Source organism: Eubalaena glacialis, chromosome 8 (genome assembly GCF_028564815.1).
Source record: "Eubalaena glacialis isolate mEubGla1 chromosome 8, mEubGla1.1.hap2.+ XY, whole genome shotgun sequence".
NCBI lineage: Eukaryota > Metazoa > Chordata > Mammalia > Artiodactyla > Balaenidae > Eubalaena > Eubalaena glacialis.
Window position 1 is genome coordinate 22,263,553 of NC_083723.1, and position 18,767 is coordinate 22,282,319.

An 18,767-nucleotide genomic window follows, 5' to 3' on the forward strand; every position below is an offset into this window, starting at 1 on the left:
TGCGCGTCTGGATCCTGTGCTCCGCAACAAGAGAGGCCGCGATAGTGAGAGGCCCGCGCACCGCGATGAAGAGTGGCCCCCGCTTGCCGCAACTGGAGAAAGCCCTCGCACAGAAATGAAGACCCAACACAGCCATAAATAAATAAATAAATAATCATTTAAAAATAAACAAAAAAACCTTATTCTAACAAATTTGACAATTTAGATGAATTGTAAAAATTCCTAGATATACATAAAATACCAAAACTGATTCAAGAAGAAACAGAAAATTAGAATAGACCTAAATCAAGAAAATAAATTTAATTAGTAACTAAAAATCATTCTATGAGTAAAAACCCAGCCTAGATGTCTTCATTGGTGAATTCTATCAAAACTTTTAAGGGGGAAATAATATCAATCTTACACAAACTCAGAAAATAGAGTGAGAGGGAGAGGCCAATACTATCCTGACAAAAAAGCCAGACAGAACACACGAAAAGAAAATTATAGAAAACCTCCGCCAACAGGTTCAAAAGTCTTAACAAAATATAAGCAAAGAGAATCTAGCAACATACAAAAAGAATTATACACCATGACCAAGTGGGGTTATCCCAGGAATGTAAAAGTAGTTTAATATTTAAAAATCATGTAAGGCACTATATTAATGAAGGACAACACTACATGATCATCTCAATAGTTGCAGAAAAAAATTTGATGAAAGCCAAGACATATTGATTATTAAGATTCTCAACAATTTAAGAGTAGAAGGTTGGAATTTTCTCAACCTGATAAAAGGCATATGTTGGGCTGCACCCCGCAGGCCTACAAGGCCAGTGCTCGTCCAGCTTTATGACCTAAGAAACAGATGGAGTCAGGAACAGAGACATCAGTGGTTTCACGGACTGGGGAGCGTACCCACCTGAAGCAAGGTTCTGGAGTGACACCCCACCATGTGCGGCGGGTGGTAGGCAGGATGCAGTGGGGTCTTCGCTTGGTGGGTCGGGGGAAGGGGAGATTACCAGTTATAGGGGAATTGATGTCAGGTGGGCTCATTAGTTAGAAACCAGGGAAACCAGCAGAGGGGCACGCCCCTCACCACCCCCTTTGATACGAACAATCACCAGCTGGCGCCTGGGGCAAGTCCATAGGAAGGTCAGTCATGTATGTAGGGTGTAGGTGAAGCAGGCACTGGTCGGGCAGGGGATGTCCAGAGAGCAAGAGACCAGCCATCTTGAGTGGCCTGGACATACACTCCACCCCTACATACCCGGCACGACCCTTACAATCTTGGTCCGCCCTTCTTCTGAGATATCCCTGGGGTCACGTATGTAGGGGGCACCGCAACCAGATACCACAGATACAATACAGACCACAGCAGCCAGAGAGGCTCAAGAGTAAGCCACCTAGTACGCTCAGAACAGTCATTTGCCAGGATGTGGGCACATTTTGGAGCCAAGCGCTTAATGGGTCAACGTAAAGGGAGTCAGTAGCAGCAGTGCCCTGTCATCAGGAAGGTAAGGCCACCCCTGGTTTTCGCAAACCCAGAGCCACCCCCCACAGGGAGGGGTAGGCTCGGCTTTAAAACGAACATTCTGGTGGCCTAGCCAGGAGTCAGCAGTCACAGTAGAGGTCTGCCACCCCATGTTATGTTGGGTGCCTTTAGGGGTGGACTCATTAGGTCTTTCCAAACAAGAGACAGTTAATCCCACTAGTTGGACTTGGGTGTCCAGAAGCCAGCCTATTCTATTCCACCCAACATAGCCCAGTGGTACTCATGCGCGGCCAGTTGTACAGGAATGTTTACTGTCAGGGGTCCTTCTGAGGTATGGGCATGTGGGACAGGAAGATGGTGTGTCTTTTCCCCCATTGTCATAGTCAGAATAGCCGGGTCAATTTTTCATGAAAGTCCAGAGCAGTACAACAATGGTATCTCGCTGTAGACCCAGCAATTAACAGACTCATTTCGCAGTGAGGCTAGTGTTGTTACTCAGTCCTCGGATAAATTTCCTTCGCTCAGGCTAGGGACGAAATGTAAGACATCTAACAGGCACAACACAGTGCAGATCATGACCATTAAGCAAAATATGAGCAGAAACCACATCTGAGGTAATACCACACCCGCCCGTGGTTTTTGTCCTGGTCTGCAATACAGTTCAAAAAACTCGAGTTTTCAGTAATACCACGTATACCATGGCCACCTAGTTTTACCCTGGATATCTGAACAACAGCTATTCCATTTTGACTTTCAAATGCATTCCCTTCCTCAATGGCCAAAGCAGATGTACAATGCCTATCTGAAAGACCACAAAACAGGCTACCCTGGTCGGTAAAATTTAAGTTAAACCACGTATAAGCCTTCGGACTTCCCCATACTTCAATGTGTGCAGATTTTTCCATCATTTCCCCTTTCGACTGTAAATCTTTCAATAGCAAGTACTGATGAACAAAATATCCTTCCCTCAATGCTGGGTGCTAGCTCCTACCCCAGGTGCAGATCATGTCCCTAGGTGCCAGGCCTCCTTTATATTCGCCTAGTCATTCGCGTTGGGGGAGAACTAATCATATTACATGAAAAGGCTCAGAGGGATGTTAATGGGGAAACACTTAATAGGCTATACATTTTATCACTTATACCCAACTGTCACACAAGCACTGAACATGTGCTTTTAGCAACAGACTTAAAGCAAGCAGTGTCACACTTTATGAGTAGTTATACTCTGAGACTAGATACTTTTTCTTTCCATCCAGAACATCAGGGCAAAAGTATGGCTAGCACAATAACATTCATAAATACAGACCTCAATCAAAAGAACTAGAATTTAATATCCATTGAAACATAATATTGTTCTCTCTAAAATTAGCCTCATATCCACCAAACACAGCCAAATCAAGACTAATTTGTCTGCAAAACAAGTTTGGTCAATCGACCTTATAGGCTCCTCCAAACTGGCTGAGGGGGGCTCAGGGGCTCAGATTGAATTCCCAAAAGGTCTCTCAAGGCCAGGAAAGCCATGCCAAAGCCCTGTTATCAGGCTCTGCCCTGGTGGATTTTTCTCTTCTAGAAGTCCGCAGAATATTGAGATTCCTGCACATGTCAGGAGACAGTCTTTTCCATTTTCCTGATAAGGCTGCTCAGAACCCAGGAGTCTCCAATTTCTGAAGGGACCAGGCAGAGAGAAAAGGAAAATGCTTCAATTCTACCCACAGGTGTAGTTTACCAAATTGCTATAAATCATAACCAACTTAAGGGGAAGGGATTCCCTATATCTGGAAAACACAGATCAAAACCAGTAACATTCCAGACAAAACCCATAAAAATTATAACCATATACACCAGTTCACTCAGTAACCAATCCTTTTTTTTAACTTTTCATGAAGCCATCAGGTCTTCCATTAGGATTCTTTAAGTTCTTACCCAGTTCAGCAGTATAATCTGAAATTTACCACGGACCTGTCATTGTCAAAAGGTCCTTCCTATGAATCTTCTTGAAGATGAGGTACTTTTGCAAAAGCACCAGAGTAAAACAATAACTGTCTATAAAAGACAAAAGACTTTAAAGACACCTGATTAAGCACCTGATTACAATGTACTCAATAAAGAAACATGTTTACAATAACTAGAATTGTGACTGATTATAATCTTAACCTGTAAAATCCTTAATCTCTTGCAAAAACCAAGAAGCAAGTAACTGTGCATTTCTGATTGGAAAACTTCATGCATTAGTCTTCCTCTCCTAAGCAGGTAAAGGTAGGTAAACTGAGACCTGCTCAGCAATTAATGTTCCGATATTTTATCTTATTTGAAATGACCCTTGAATTCTCTTCTTTCAACTTTAGTTTCAAGTTACCAAAATCTGGAGAGACTATTTTAGGTAGATATTCCCAAAACGTAATTATTTCTATAGAGTTTAACTAAAAGCTCTTTTTTCTCCTTTACTCTTAGAGATCACAGAAGATTAAAGTTCCAGAGAGGCCAGGTGGATCATTTGCATCTCAAAGGCACCAGAGAAACACAAAAGAGAAATTCCTTCTAGAAAGCTAGCTTAACCAATTACAAAAGGCTCACTTTGATACAAAAGCAGAGGCATTAGAGGCTACTATTCTCTAGATCTCTTGGCAGCCCCCATTAATCAAGGACTGCCACCATAAGACCCCATATACTAGTAGATAGCCACCCCAGGATTTCCCCAAGTTTTGGGCTCACCCCTGGAACTTTTGGGCCCCGCATGTTAGTGGACGGCCACCTCAGGACTACTCCTGTAACTTTCCATTCCCCATTCTGTATTTCCCTAGTCTCGGCGCTCACGGGAGTTTCCTCAGTCTCCTGGCTGGCTCCGCCAATTGTTGGGCTGTACCCTGCAAGCCTACAAGGCCTGTGCTTGCCCAGCTTTAAGACTGAAGAAAGAGCCCGGAGTCTGCAACAGAGACATCAATGGTTTAATGGATGGGGGAGCTTACACTCTGAAGCAGGGTCCTGAAGCAACACCTCACGGTCTTCTTCACTCACAGGGTCGGGGGGAAGGGGAGGTTACCAGTTATAGGGGAATTGATGTCAGGTGGGCTCATTAGTTACCAGGGAAACCAGCAGAGGGGCACGCCCCTCACCACCCCTTTGATAAGAACAATCACCAGCTGGCGCCTGGGGCAAGTCCATAGGAAGGTCAGTCATGTATGTAGGGTGTAGGTGAAGCAGGCACTGGTTGGGCAGGGGATGTCCAGAGAGCAAGAGAGCAGACATTTTGAGTGCCTTGATCATACAGCATATAAAAATTACATCAAAAAAATCATACTTAATGGTTAAAGGCTAATACCTTCCCACTAAAATTGGCAATAAGGCAAGGGTGTCCCCTCATAATTATTTCTATTCGACATCATACTGGAGGTTCCAGCTAGTGTAATAAAGCACAGAAAAGGAATCAAAGACATACAGCTTGGAAAGAAAGAAATAAAGCTTTACTACTAGATGACATAATAGTCTATGTAGAAAATCTGATGGAATTTACAAAAAAAGAAAAAGCCCCCAGAACTGAGTGTAACAGGGTTACAGTGTACAAGATCAAAACCAAAAATCATATGTATTTCTATATATTAGCAATAAACAATCTGAAAATGACAATCTGAAAATGGACAATGTTCCATTCACATTCACAATAATATCAAGAAGAATAAAATAGCTAGAAATAAGTTTAACAGAAGAAGTACAAGATCTCTACATTAAGAACTACAAACCATTGCTGAGAGAAATTAAAGGAGATTCAAAATATATTTGCAAATCATTTATCTTCTAAAAGACTTCTAAAGGACTTTTACAACTTAATAAGAAGACAACAAACAGCTTAATAAATATATAAATGGGAAAAATATTGAGAAGGCATGTCACCAATGACGAGATATACCATATTTATGAATGGAGAGATTCAAGTTGGCAATTCTCTAAAAATTGTTCTATAGATTGAATGCAACATCAGAATCTCAGCAGGCCTCTTACTTAAAAATATAATTAAAAGGTTGATCCTAAAATTTATATGGAAAGGCAAAGGACCTAGAATAACCAAAATAATTTTGAAAAATGAGACAAATGTTGGAGGATTCATACTACTTGATTTCAAGACTTAATATAAAGCTAATTTAGAGAGTGTGGTATGACCATGAGGATAGACATATAGGTCAATGGAAGAGAATAGAGTCTAGAAATAAACCTTCACATTTATGCAAATTCAGTTTTGATAAAAGTGCCAAGGCAATCCAAGGGGAAAGGATTTTTTTTTTTAAACAAATAGTGCTAGAAAAATTGGATGTCCAAATGCAACCAAATGGACTTAGATCCTTACCTTACACTATGCTCAAAAATGATCTTGAAATAGTTTATAGGCCTAAATATCGGAGCTAAAACTATAGAACTTCTAGAAGAAAGCAGGAAAAACTTTGTGATCTTGGATTAGGGAAAGACGTCTTAGATCTGACACAAAAGTATGATTCATATAAGAAAATACTGATAAATTGTACTTCATCAAAATTAAAAACTTTTGTGCTTCAAAAGGAAGCATTAAGAAAATGAAAAGACAAGCCACAGACTGGGAGAAAATAATTGCAAATCATTTATCTTTTAAAAGACTTGTAATCAGAATGTAAAAAGGACTTTTACAATTTAATAAGAAGACGACAAACAGCTTAATAAGTATACAAATGGGCAAAATATTGAGTAGGCATGTCACCAAAGAAGATAATTAATGCTAATAAACATATGAATACATGCCATGGTAAACACATGAAAAAATTAGAGAAATGTAAATTAAAACCACAAAAAGGCATCATTATACAGGCACTAAAATGGCTATAATCAAAACGACTAGCTATACCTAGTATGGGCAGAAACTGGAAACCTCACACATTGCTAGTGGGAATGTAAAATCGTATAGCCATTTTGGAAAATATTCTAGCTACTTCTGAACAATTTAAATACGCACTTGTCATATAACCCAACTGGACCACTCCACTCCTACCACTCCACTCCTATCTACTCAAGAAAAGTGAAAATGTATGCACACACAAACACTTATATCCAAATGTTCACAGCAACGTTATTTATAAATGCCAAAACCTGGAAACAACTCAAATGTCCATCCACTGGTAAACGGATTAAAAAAAAAAAAAATGTACCCATACAATGGAATACTACTCAGCAATGAAACGAAACAAACTACTCATATGTGCACCTACATGGGTAGATCTCAACAGCATTATGTTAAGTAGATCTCAACGGCATTATGTCAAGTAAAAGACTACATACTGTATGATTCCATTTACAAAAATTTCTAGAAAGGCAAAACTATCCAGAAAGCATATTAGTGATTATCTGGGGGCTAAAGGAATGGGGATGATGGATGTTCTGAGGATTATGGTGATTGCTGCATAACTATATCATTTTAGCAAAACTGATTGAAGTATATACTTATAATTGGTGAATTCTATGGCATGTAAATAATACCACAATGATGTTTCTTAAAGAATAAAACATACCTTAATAACCAAGATATTCAGAGCAAGATGTGTATGTATAATATCATTCCATTTATGTTAAACATACTACATATATTCATATACATGTTAGTTAAGGCTACAAAATTTCTAGAAGTGTGTGTATACAAACAATATGTTTGCCTCTAGGAAAAGGACTGAAATCCTGGGAAAGGAGAGATAATTACTTTTCATTGTATACCTTCTGACACTATTTGTTTGAAAAAATTAAACCACATAATCACTTTATAAATAAAAAAATCCTAGTAAATAATTTAAAACAACCATAATCCAGACACAAAGACCCAGATGTATGAATTTGCTCTTGAAGATTTATGTTTATCTGAGTGAGGCCATAAGCACTTATGAGTAGCCTATAATAAGATAATCAAGGTGAATTTCATCACAAAAACATGGTGTTAGTTCCTATTAATTTCACAGAGCTGACTACAAATTGTGGGAATCCGGGAAAACGTAAGAGGATTTGACTAGAAATACTTTAAGCATTACAGGGTACTACATTCTTCAATTCTACACTAGCCACAAAATACAAACAAATTCCTTGTCCCCAAACACAAACAAAATGCAAACAAAACTTTGAATACTCAATTTCTATATCTGTCTGCAAAAATACTGAAGCACTATGCTGTACACCTGAAACTAACACAATATTGTAAATCAACTATACCTCAATAAAAACAAACAAACAAACAAACGAACAACAAAAAATACTTTGAATACTTGGGGATTAAATGGGGGTGGGAGAGAGTAGAGGCAAAAGGAGCAAGAACGGGGTAGTCTAGCTGATAGCAGGCAAACAGAAATGTTTTCAGAAAAGGTACAAATGGCAATAATATAAATACATATTATATATATATATATATATGAAAAAATGATTTCAGAATACTTTTTTCTGCTACATCATGCCTTTAAAAAAGGTATTATATATAAAAAGTGCCCAAACTTGTTTCTATGAATCATACAGTGGATACTGCAAAGTGATTTTCAGTTATACCATTTAATATCAAGAACCTGTTCCAAAGATTTGATTTTCAATTGCACATTAAGAAGATATGGCTATTTAATTAAGGATATTTGTTTTAATCTTAAGCAATGGGTGAAATTAAAATACACTGTCAATATTTAATTATCAAGATTCAAGCGCTATTTTGTAATAATGCTTTAAGGTCACATTTAAGACTTCTGCTATCATATTAATTTCTTTTTTTTAAGATAGGAACATAGTACTACTTTGTATAGAGTTGCTCATAAATGCCTAGTATTTGGTGTCCATTTTTCACCAAAAATCAATAATGTAAATACTTCCTTGAAGGGAAAACACCTGCAGAGAGGGCCAAATACATCATAAAAGGTGCTTCTTTCAGTTTGACTGCTTTCACTTGCATTTCAAACTGACAGGGCTTTCACCCTGTTTTTAGTTCTTTGAATAGACAGTCACATATGTTTGCCACACGTGTGCTCTTCACGCACAAGTTCCTCACAGTACTGACCCATCCCTGCTGTAGCTTTGGTGCTAATCTACACTCAATAGACATTTAATGAGCACCTATGTGGCCCATTATACTAAGAACACTCCATCAGGTTAGGTAGTATTATCATCCCAATATAACAGATGAGACATCTGAAGCTCACGGACTAAGTGTCTTAAGTCCCCAAATTGGTAAGTAGAAAACCAGGACTTAGCCTGAGCCCTTTCATTTATACCCTGTTTTCAAGTATCCTCTCTATCTGTGACCCTTCCCTCCTTTCTCTCCCTAGTTTCACTGATAGCCAAGAGCAGAGTAGCAAAGAAATGAAGGAGGTAGCCTCTGCTTAGCCCCATTCCTTTCCCCACAGAGCAGGTGGAAGGGAAGAAACACCTCCGGGGCTCAGAGCTCCTACCACAGTCCTCACTGCTCCCAGTTCCATACTTCACCTGGAACACCCAGCCCAGAACTTCAGCCCCAAGCCTGTTCCATAGCTTTCTTCCCAGGGCACAGAAGGCACTATGGGGAATTATTCATGGAGCATCCCTGTAGTAATAGAAGAAGTGTCCTGAGCAACCCTATTTACAACTCTGAAATGATCTTTCTATGGGGACAGAGCTCCCATTGGTCCTTATGGGGATTATCGAGACTGTACTTGAGCTTGGAAGGAGTTGAACCAGCTTCCACATGCTAGCCTGCAATCCTATGCACAATTCAGAGTCTGACTTCCTTGGGAAAAATCAGGTTTCTTAATTAAGTCAATGGAAACCAGTTTGAACCCTCCACAACTGAAACATTAATGAACTTTTGGAATACAACCCACTCATACTCGGGAATTCAACCTTTACCCTCTCAGTTCACAGCTATATATATAGATATATATATATATATATCTATATATATATATTTTTTTTTTTTTTCTTTTTTCTCTCTCTTTGGCCGTGCCACATGGCTTGCGGGATCTTAGTTCCCCAAACAGGGATTGAAACCACACCCTCAGCAGTGAAAGCTCGGAGTCCTAACCACTGGACTGCCAGGGGATTCCCCACAGCAATATATATTTGTAAGACTGAAAACACTATTTTTATTGTGCTTAATATAATATAGGAAAAGATACAGTCTCAAAATTAAAAAGCACAGCTTCCTGGACTCATGTTTTTCTTTCTTACTTACTCTTTTACCTTCATTTTTTAAAGTATGATTTCACAGACTTGTGGTTGCCAAGGGGGAGGGGAGGTGGGGGAGGGATGGATGGGAAGTTTGTGATTAGCAGACACAAACTACTATATATAGAATGGATAAACAACAAGGTCCCACTATATAGCACAGGGAACTATATTCAATATCCTGTGATAAACCATAATGGAAAAGAATGTGAAAAAGAATACAGACACACACACACACACACACACACACACATATATCTGAATCACTTTGTTGTACAGCAGAAATCAATGCAACATTTGTAAATCAACTATACTCAATAAAGTTAAAAAAATAAAAATAAAAATTTAAGAAGTGCCATTTCATTCAACTCCAGAGGAACTTCCATTTTTTCGATATTATTGTAAAGGCTCTACTATTTCACCTGCATACTGATTGCTGAGCCAGTGTTTATCTTACCTCCTCGATGGATAATCAAAGAAGTCTCGCTTCCAATGGGACAGTCCTTAAGTATATCCACTACTTCCGTATGGCTCAGGTTCTGTACATTCTGCTGGTTGATCTCAACAATGAGGTCGCCTTCACACAGGCCAGGGCATCCCTGAATGTCAAGTATTTGTTTCACCCGCTGTCCTGTAGGACTGTCTGCAATGGTGAAGCCAAAGCCCTGGGCACCTTTCACAATGGTTAAGGTCATAAGTTCAGCTTGGGTGGCCCCAGATGAAGCCATAGATACATTGTCGTCATGGACAGGTGGTGGATACGTGCTATCTAGCTGACCATCAGCTGGCATTGAGTGCAAAGTATGAGGCGGCCGATCTGTTATATCTGGAACCGACTGTGAGGTCCGAGAAATGTATTCCAAATATGTTTCATAGTTATGTCTTCCATTGACCATCACTGGAGGTGGCCTCTCCATTATTGCAAGGGGTGGCACCATGCTGTTAGCAGGATCTTCAGGATCAAAGGGCAAAGGGTAGCCACGACACAACACTAAGTTGACACTCTGACCAATAGGAACAGACTGGAAAAGTTTGACTACATCTGCATGAGTGTGTCCAAGGACACAAACTTCATTAATATAGACAATGACATCACCTGCAAGGGAAAAAAAGAAAGAGATTGACAACATGAGGTAAGTTCAATTAACGTTGACATAGAGAAATGGAATTATTTATGAGACTAGTGAAAGACGTGCTCTGGTTCTCAGTAAGCAGTGAGAAGATCAATTAGAATAGTATTTAAATTCCCTGTAGGTGACTCAAGGTTACAACAGGTCTGCCAACAAATATAGTGATTAAATGCTGAAAAAAAATGCTATTTGGTTATTCCTGAAGTTCAGAAACAACTTCATATTCAGAAAGAAAAGTTTAGAAGTATTTGTACCTTGAAGAAGCACACATTCTATGCTTCTTTTTCATCTTCATTTTCATCTTCAGGGCAATTCAGTTAATAGAATTTTCAAATTATTGAGAAGTGGTGGTCATAAGTTTTGGAAGAAGAACAAAGCCCAGTATATGGGTTTTTTGCTCTCACTTGTCTGAGTCAACTGTCTTTTTTTTTCCTTTTTATGGAAGAGGAAAATATTTTGCCCATTTTATTTTATCTCTCTATAGCAAAGTGTAATTTCAAAGGTTCCATGTATACACAAGTAAAGATCAAGAGGACAGATTTGGGGATCAGGGATCTGGGTCCATATCCTGGCTCTACTACTTAGCAGATCTGTGCGACTGGGCAAGTGACTTACCTGCTTTGAGCCACAGTTCCTCATTTGTAAAGCTGCTGTGAGGGTGAAATGAGATGATGCAGGAAAAGGGCTTGGCACAATGCCTGACATATGGTGAGTGCTCAATAAACGTGGACCATTATCAATATTATTGTTGCTAAAATAGGAGGAAGGGGATGGGAGACCCTGGCTTTCAAACAGGAAGCTGCCAAAGACTCATCCTCTCATCTTAGATAAAGTGATATTTCTGCAGATCTTTTCAAAAAAGGCATTTGTCCTTTCTCCCCAATGAATTTAATCACAGAGTTACAGAAGCCCACTGATCAGAAGTTAACTTTATGTTATTAAAAATGTCCTGAAGGCAAATTATTCATTATAAAATACATCCAGAAAAACAATATTTCCTTCTTAAAATGCAGGGAAAACATGTTCGTTTGAGATATTGTTTAAAAAATTCAATTATGTATGAATAACAGTTTTACTTTTGGAGCACTGCTCTATCATGGATTGATATTTTTATCCTCAAAAACCGTAATATTTGAGAACTGAACTTGCAAACTGAGATTGTGCCTGACTATGCTGAAGAGTATATGAGAGATTAAAAGACATGTTTTCACAGATTGTCAAATGAGTAATTCAACAGATATCAGTCTATCAGGATAATTCTGAAATGGGTAGTGTAAAGGGCTAGGGATTTCATTCTGAGACATCATTGCCCATCAAAATTGCAAACATCAAAAATGAAAAACAGAGTTGAATTTTCAGAGTTAAATAGTTTTTTGGCTTCTCTTAGTTGTCTGATACAAAATGATTTCTCCACTAAATATACTTTAAAAATAAATAATTCTATGAACACAACATTGCTGAGTAAAATGCCCTTAACTACATACACTCAGCTAACACTCTCCCCAAATGCTAGAGAACTGCTTGAAAGTGCTAAAGATATAGACAGAAAAGCAAAAACAAACAAACAAAACAAAACAAAATAACATTTTTGGTGATCCAGGTTAGGTCTCATTCTGGAAAATGTCACAGACTATGTGATTGGTCAGATGGAACTTCATCTTCAATTATGTCTATCAGAGAGGGTGCTGGTGTAATGGCTGGGACACTGGGCCATGACTCAGGACTGAATTGGGATGGGCATCCACTCTCTGCTACTGTGACTTCTCAACAGACTGTGGCAGTTGGGAATGCTTTGGCATCATTTTTAACTGGTTACGGTCATGCCAGAGTCCCAGAGAAGTATCTGATCCAGACAAACTTTTTTTCTTCCCCTCCTTGCCCCTTCTATTTTTAAAGTTACTATATATATTTATACACTGAAAGGTTGAAAGACTATAAATACTTGTGTACTACCATCCAGCTTAATGATTAGAACATTGCTTATATCAGTTGAAGCCCCCTGGGTAGCACCCTCTCCCACTTGCCCTCCTTTACTGCCCTTTCCAAAGGTAACCAGTGTCCTGCATTTGAGGTTTGTTAGTCACATGTACTTTACATTTTTATGACATATCTAGGTACACATAAACAAAAATCCTACATAGTTTAACCACTAAATAATATCCCTCAAAATATGTTTTTGCATATTTTAAACCTTTTGTAAATGGTATACATATTAATCTTCCATAATATCTCTCAAAATGTATTTATGATACTTATCTCTTTTGATACATTTACCTCTAGTTCATTAATTTTCATTGCAATATAATATCTATTGGATGACTACATCATTATTTATTAATATTTATCCATTCTTTTGTTAATGGACACCAGGGTTCTTGTGAATTTTGGGCTATTAAAGATAACTCTGCTATGAACCTCTTTCCATGGCCCTCACGCACATATGGGAGAGTTTTTGTGAGGTATCTACCTCGGGGTAGAATTGCTGGACACAGGCCACTTGTGTCTTCAACTTTGTTAAAAACGGGAAATGGCTGACAAAATAGGTCAAATCGGTTTACACTCCCCTCGGTAGGGTATCAGAATTTTCATTGCTCCCCATCTGACACAATGCTTGCCATTCTCAGACTTTTAATTTTCAATAATCTAATGGGTGTGATCATAGTTTTAATTTGCATTTTCCACATTGCTAGTGAGGGTGAGCATCTTTTCATATGTTTATTGGCCATTTGGGTTTTCTCTTTAGTACCTCTCCTTTCCCCGTTTTTCCTATTAGGTTAGTCTTCCGTTTTTAAACACATTGACTATCTTTCTGCCCACCTCCATTCTTGATCCAACATCCTCTGTAGGTTTGGGAGGCTGCATGGTATAGTAGACATTACATGGAATAGGGAACCAAACGTCTTTGGACTGATTCCCATCTCCATCACTTACTAGCTGTGTGACTTTCAAAACTAACAAATCCTCTGTGGCTCAGATTCTTCAGAAGTAATGAGGAACAATAATAATAGCAACTTAGTGTGCTACAGGAAATAGCAAATGAGATCATACAGGTGAAAGTGTCTGTAAGCTGTAAATTGTTATGCAAAGGATAATTGCTATTTCAGTAATTATTATCTGTCCTTGGTTATATCCGTCTATAAAATCAGGACAGTCCCACCAAGATATTTCCACCACAGTCATAATTAAGGATGAATATGAGTTCCTGAGTGGGCAAGTAAAAGGCAGGAAAGTAACAAATGCCATTTTCCTCTACAGCTCTCCCTAACTTTAATCACAGTTAACAAACTCCCCAGCCCCCAAGCATGCTTTATTCTTCCTTCTGCTATGCCAGAAATTCATAGGAAAAAAGAACTAAGGGTAATGTTCAAAGCTCTCACGGTTCCCTGCCAGGTCTAAAGAGTAGATATTTGAATTATAGTGATTAATGTTATCTATTTTAGTGAGTTTTAATGTGATCTTGCTATTTAGAAACAGAATGAGAACTACTTGTGGTTCTTAGTAAGACTGCCTTCTAAAATTTATGGATATTTTCCAATCAGAGCAATTTTTCAAGTCATCAAGCAAGCAAGTGATAAAGGACCCTGCAATAATACCTTTGTGGAGCTACTCAGAAGGTTTCTGAATGTAAAAGATGAGGGGCCAGTTATCACAGGACAGAACTATCTAACAACTTGACACTACTTAACTGCTCACTTTAAAAGTAAATGGATGCCTAGGGCTTCCCTGGTGGTATAGTGGTTAAGAATCCACCTACCAATTCAGGGGACACGGGTTCGATCCCTGGCCCAGGAAGATCCCGCATGCTGCGGAGCAACTAAGCCCGTGCGCCACAACTACTGAGCCTGTGCTCTAGAGCCCACGCTCTGCAACAAGAGAAGTCACGACAATGAGAAGCCTGTGCACCGCAACGAAGAGTAGCCCCTGCTCGCTGCAACTAGAGAAAGCCCGTGCGCAGCAACGAAGACCCAACGCAGCCAAAAATTTTTTTAAAAACCAAATAAATAAATTTATTAAAAAAAAAAGGAAATGGATGCCTAGACACTGTGTTATGCCAAAACTATTGTAGATGGAGACGTAAGCAAACATTTGCTTATTCAGAGGGAGAACTCATTGGGTAGGATATTTATAGACCATGCTGTATGAATGTCATTTCCATGTTGTGAAGTAAAAATATGAGCCACCTGGTATGTGCCTTTTGATGGTGCCATGCCAAGTCCTGAGACAGACGGGGCTTACGAGCACAGAAACTGACGTCATGAGGAAAACCGGCTCTAGGTCTAACCCTGTTGGCCTATTTAAACGGGAGAATTGAAAAAGAGTCACTTGATCTCTCCATCTCTCAATTATTCTTTTATAAAATGAGAATTAAAATATCTCCTCCATTTCCTCTTTCACAGGCCTACTGTGAGAATGAGATCGTGCTTATGAAAACACTTTTAATTTTACCAAAGAAAGGTTCTCCATAAAAATAAGATGCTGCATTTCTTTTGAGAGCCTAGCACACGTTTTCATTGCCATATTGCCTGCAAGGTTACATTGTTTCCTATATGGTCATTCACTTTAGGACATATTGAGGCCAGACGGTTTTAGGGCTATTGCCTTCAGGTCTATTGGTCAAATTTGGTGTGACTTATGAGCTTGGTGTCCCCAACAGGGCTGATCTCATAATGACCTGATTCCCAATTATGGGATTTCAAAGTGCAAGTGAAGGAGAGTGAGGCTGATGAAGCAGGAAGTGTAAACTGCTGGCTTGTATGAGAAAATGTTCTAAGGTAATTGGTTTCTTTCTTAGTCGTGGAAATCAAAATACAATATTGGATACCTCTTGGGTACTTCATCATTTTGGATAAAATAGAGCACTCTTTAGTAAAGCACTGACTGCTTAAAATGGAGTTATTTTTATACCTCTTTCCTCTGCTCCCACCTTCTTTGAGTCACTGTGGCTATAGAATCTTCCTTTTCAGCTGCTCTCACTTACCACCTGCTATCTACCTTCCTTAAGCACCACCTTGGACCAGACTAGAATAATTCACTTCACACTCCATTCTCATCCTACTGTCTCCTCTATTAACTTCAAACTACTCAATCTTCAGACCTACTGCTTAACACTCTTTACCACTAGCCTTCCCAACTTATTTTTGTATTCACCCCCCCCAATAAGTTACCTTTCTTGGGAAGCTGGTATCTTTACTGTTCATAATTCATAACTTGATAACTTGCCTTTTTATTTGAATCCTGCAGTTCCTCTACCCTCAAGGGCATTTCCTTTCTATGTATAACTTCATTCCAGATAATTCATTTCTTTCCTGACCTCTTCAAAGATATCTTCCATTATTCCTACACAGATTGCTCCTGTCTCATGTTTGTGACTACAAACTCACCTCAAACTTTATTCCTTTGTGAGAGTTTTCTACCTGTTCCAAGTTTTTTCCGTAAAATATACAGAGTATCATTACTATGCTGAGAACTTTTTAGGTATTTAGGATAAATTCTCATTAAATAAAGGATAGAAAGACTTAGGAAAAGAAAAACTGGATTGGATTTCACAGCTAAATTCACTGCTGTAAGTGTTTCTATCTTGTTTTTGCCAAGTCATATAGATTTTTGTTAAAAGGAAAAAAAAAATCTCACTGATGACTCCCATCCCACCAATTACATGTATTTTACATTGAAAAATTACTATATTTTGAGTTTCCTCTCCAGCTAATACAATTTGACTGCCCTTTCTTCTTTCTGAAGCTTGTGTTAGTTTGTGTTTTTTATAATAACAATATATGATTTTATTATAACAGGCAATTTTATTATAATATTGAATATGTATTTTCCCTCTATTCTATAACCCCCAAAAACATAATAAATTTTGACATGTACTTTTGGGCATGTGCCACTCACCACTTCAATTAAATTGAAAATAACTGTTCTTGATAAAATGTATTCCCCAAAGTGAAGCACTGTGGTATGTCAGATAGACAAATAAAATTAAAGCTGGGTCTCCTTGGGTTGTTCTTTGAGAAAGTCATTCACCAGTTTCATCATCTATAAAATGGGTTAACAATAGCTGTTCTATCTACCTTATAGGAAAGAGATGTCTGTGAAAATGTTCAGCTATCATGATATTACATATATAAATATACATATTAAAATTTTTTAACAAATGACTGATAAAGATTGGAAAGTAAGAATATCCTAAGAAGGAGAAAGAATAAGTAGTTCAGTTTTTAAAAAAGAAACTGCTGAATTTTATTAAATTATTTGGCAGTTTGCTTGCAGAAATTTGAGAGGACAGATAATGTTCATCCTTGTAGCTGAATACACTGTTTCCCAACAAGGAAGACTAGTGCCTCATGAAAGTATCCTTAGATTCCTCATTCCCTTCTGGAATAGACGTACAATGTGGTTAGGGTGGAGGGATGAGAAGGACAGAGCACGGGTGAACTGTGTGGCAGGGGCTGTCCGGGCGGGTGGATGGAACGTAAAACATCCACACGTGAGGGTCTTGGCATTTTCTCAACCATGTCACAAAGTGAGAAAGGTCTGATGATAAGTATCCCCCAGATAAATGGGCTTTTGCCTTGCTTTCTCAGTTTTCCTGATGAACTTGTTACAGGGTTCAATGCTTCTTATTGCCCCAAAGTTTTTCTTTATGACTATATCTAATTTCTTTTGCTAAAAATCACTAATTCCTCAATTTCCATTCTCATAAAAGTGGAAGCATCAGTCTTTTGGAATAATTTAAAGCGGTTTCTAAAATTCCCAAATGGTCTCTTCAGAGTGCAAGTTATAAAAACAGCCATTAATTGGAGAAGATTCCATCTTGGAGGTTCTGGAACTTACCATCATTCTATTGACTTTAAACATCTGTCTTGCAAAGAGCATTATTGCAGACACCAACAAATTTTGCAGAAATGCAAAAACAAATACTCAGGTTATGGAAGGTATAGGAGGCAGGACAAAAGCCTTCATTAGGAGAATTTTAGTTTGTTAATTCTTATGTGCTACATTATAAATGACATTGTGAATGAAAATGAGGTGAATTGATCTGTAGCACTAAAATAAGATGTTTTAATCCTCTTTCTTTCTTTCTTTTTTTTTTTTTTAACATTATAAAACCAAGTGTGGCATAATGGAGAGAGCACTGATTTAGGAGTCAGAAGGTTTATGTTTATGGCAGACGGTTTATGCCACGTACGCCAATAATTAGTGGTGTCAATCTCTGGGTCTTATCCCTCATTTGTTTATTAATTTATTCAGCAAAGATTTACTACCATGATTCAGGCACCGTGGCATAAAGACAGAAGATTGAACCAGATGATTTCTAAGACATTTTCTTCACTCTGAAATTCTAACACTAAGGTCCTTGGATTCTACCTCTTAGCTATATCTGCAATTGTTCCACCACCCGAGGTTGGGAACTTACCCACTGTATGAACTCCTGCAACAGTCCCTTAGCTGGTCTTCCTGATGTCATAGCAGGAAAGACTAGGGAAAGAGGAGAGGGAAGCCTAGCATATGGAATGACTCAATGAGTCTGTGGGATTATGGGGTTACCTAATCTCACCCCATATTGACTAGGATTACATGAAGTTGCTAATAAGCCCCCTCTTCTGATCAGGATGGTCTCAAGAACCAGGAGAGTGTGACTATTCTGCAGGTCACAGGCATTAGTTTCAGGGACTTTAAAGCACTGGGCACTGCCTTCCACTTGCCTCTCTGTCAACTCATTTTTCATACCCTACTCTCTGATGTCCTTTCTAATTAATATCTTTCAGTGCCTGCTCATAGAAAGAGAATAGAGTCCAAGTTCTCTAGCTTAGCATATAAGGCTCTCAGTCTACATTTTCACCATATCTTGCCTCTTTCCAACCTACTCTGTGCTTTAGTTGGGCCAAGCTCAGAGCTATGTCCTACACATGCTACATCTTTCCATCCTCTCTCTCTTCCCATGCTTTGTCTCCACTAACAAACTCCTAGTTACCCTGTGAGACCAA

At 38.6% G+C, this 18,767-nt stretch overlaps 1 protein-coding gene across 5 annotated transcripts in view; it reads right to left on the reverse strand.

The window, feature by feature from the left end:
* The window catches only part of MAGI2 (membrane associated guanylate kinase, WW and PDZ domain containing 2), a 1,327,276-nt gene that overhangs the window by 217,046 nt on the left and 1,091,463 nt on the right, over positions 1-18,767 (reverse strand). For 4 of the 5 annotated variants that reach the window (XM_061198467.1, XM_061198466.1, XM_061198470.1 and 1 more), the window contains exon 10: positions 10,107-10,745. The exons of the other annotated variant lie outside the window; for it this stretch is intronic. In XM_061198467.1, coding sequence (XP_061054450.1) covers positions 10,107-10,745 — 639 coding nt within the window. The remainder of the gene's footprint in view (positions 1-10,106; positions 10,746-18,767) is intronic. 5 annotated transcript variants of the gene reach the window in all.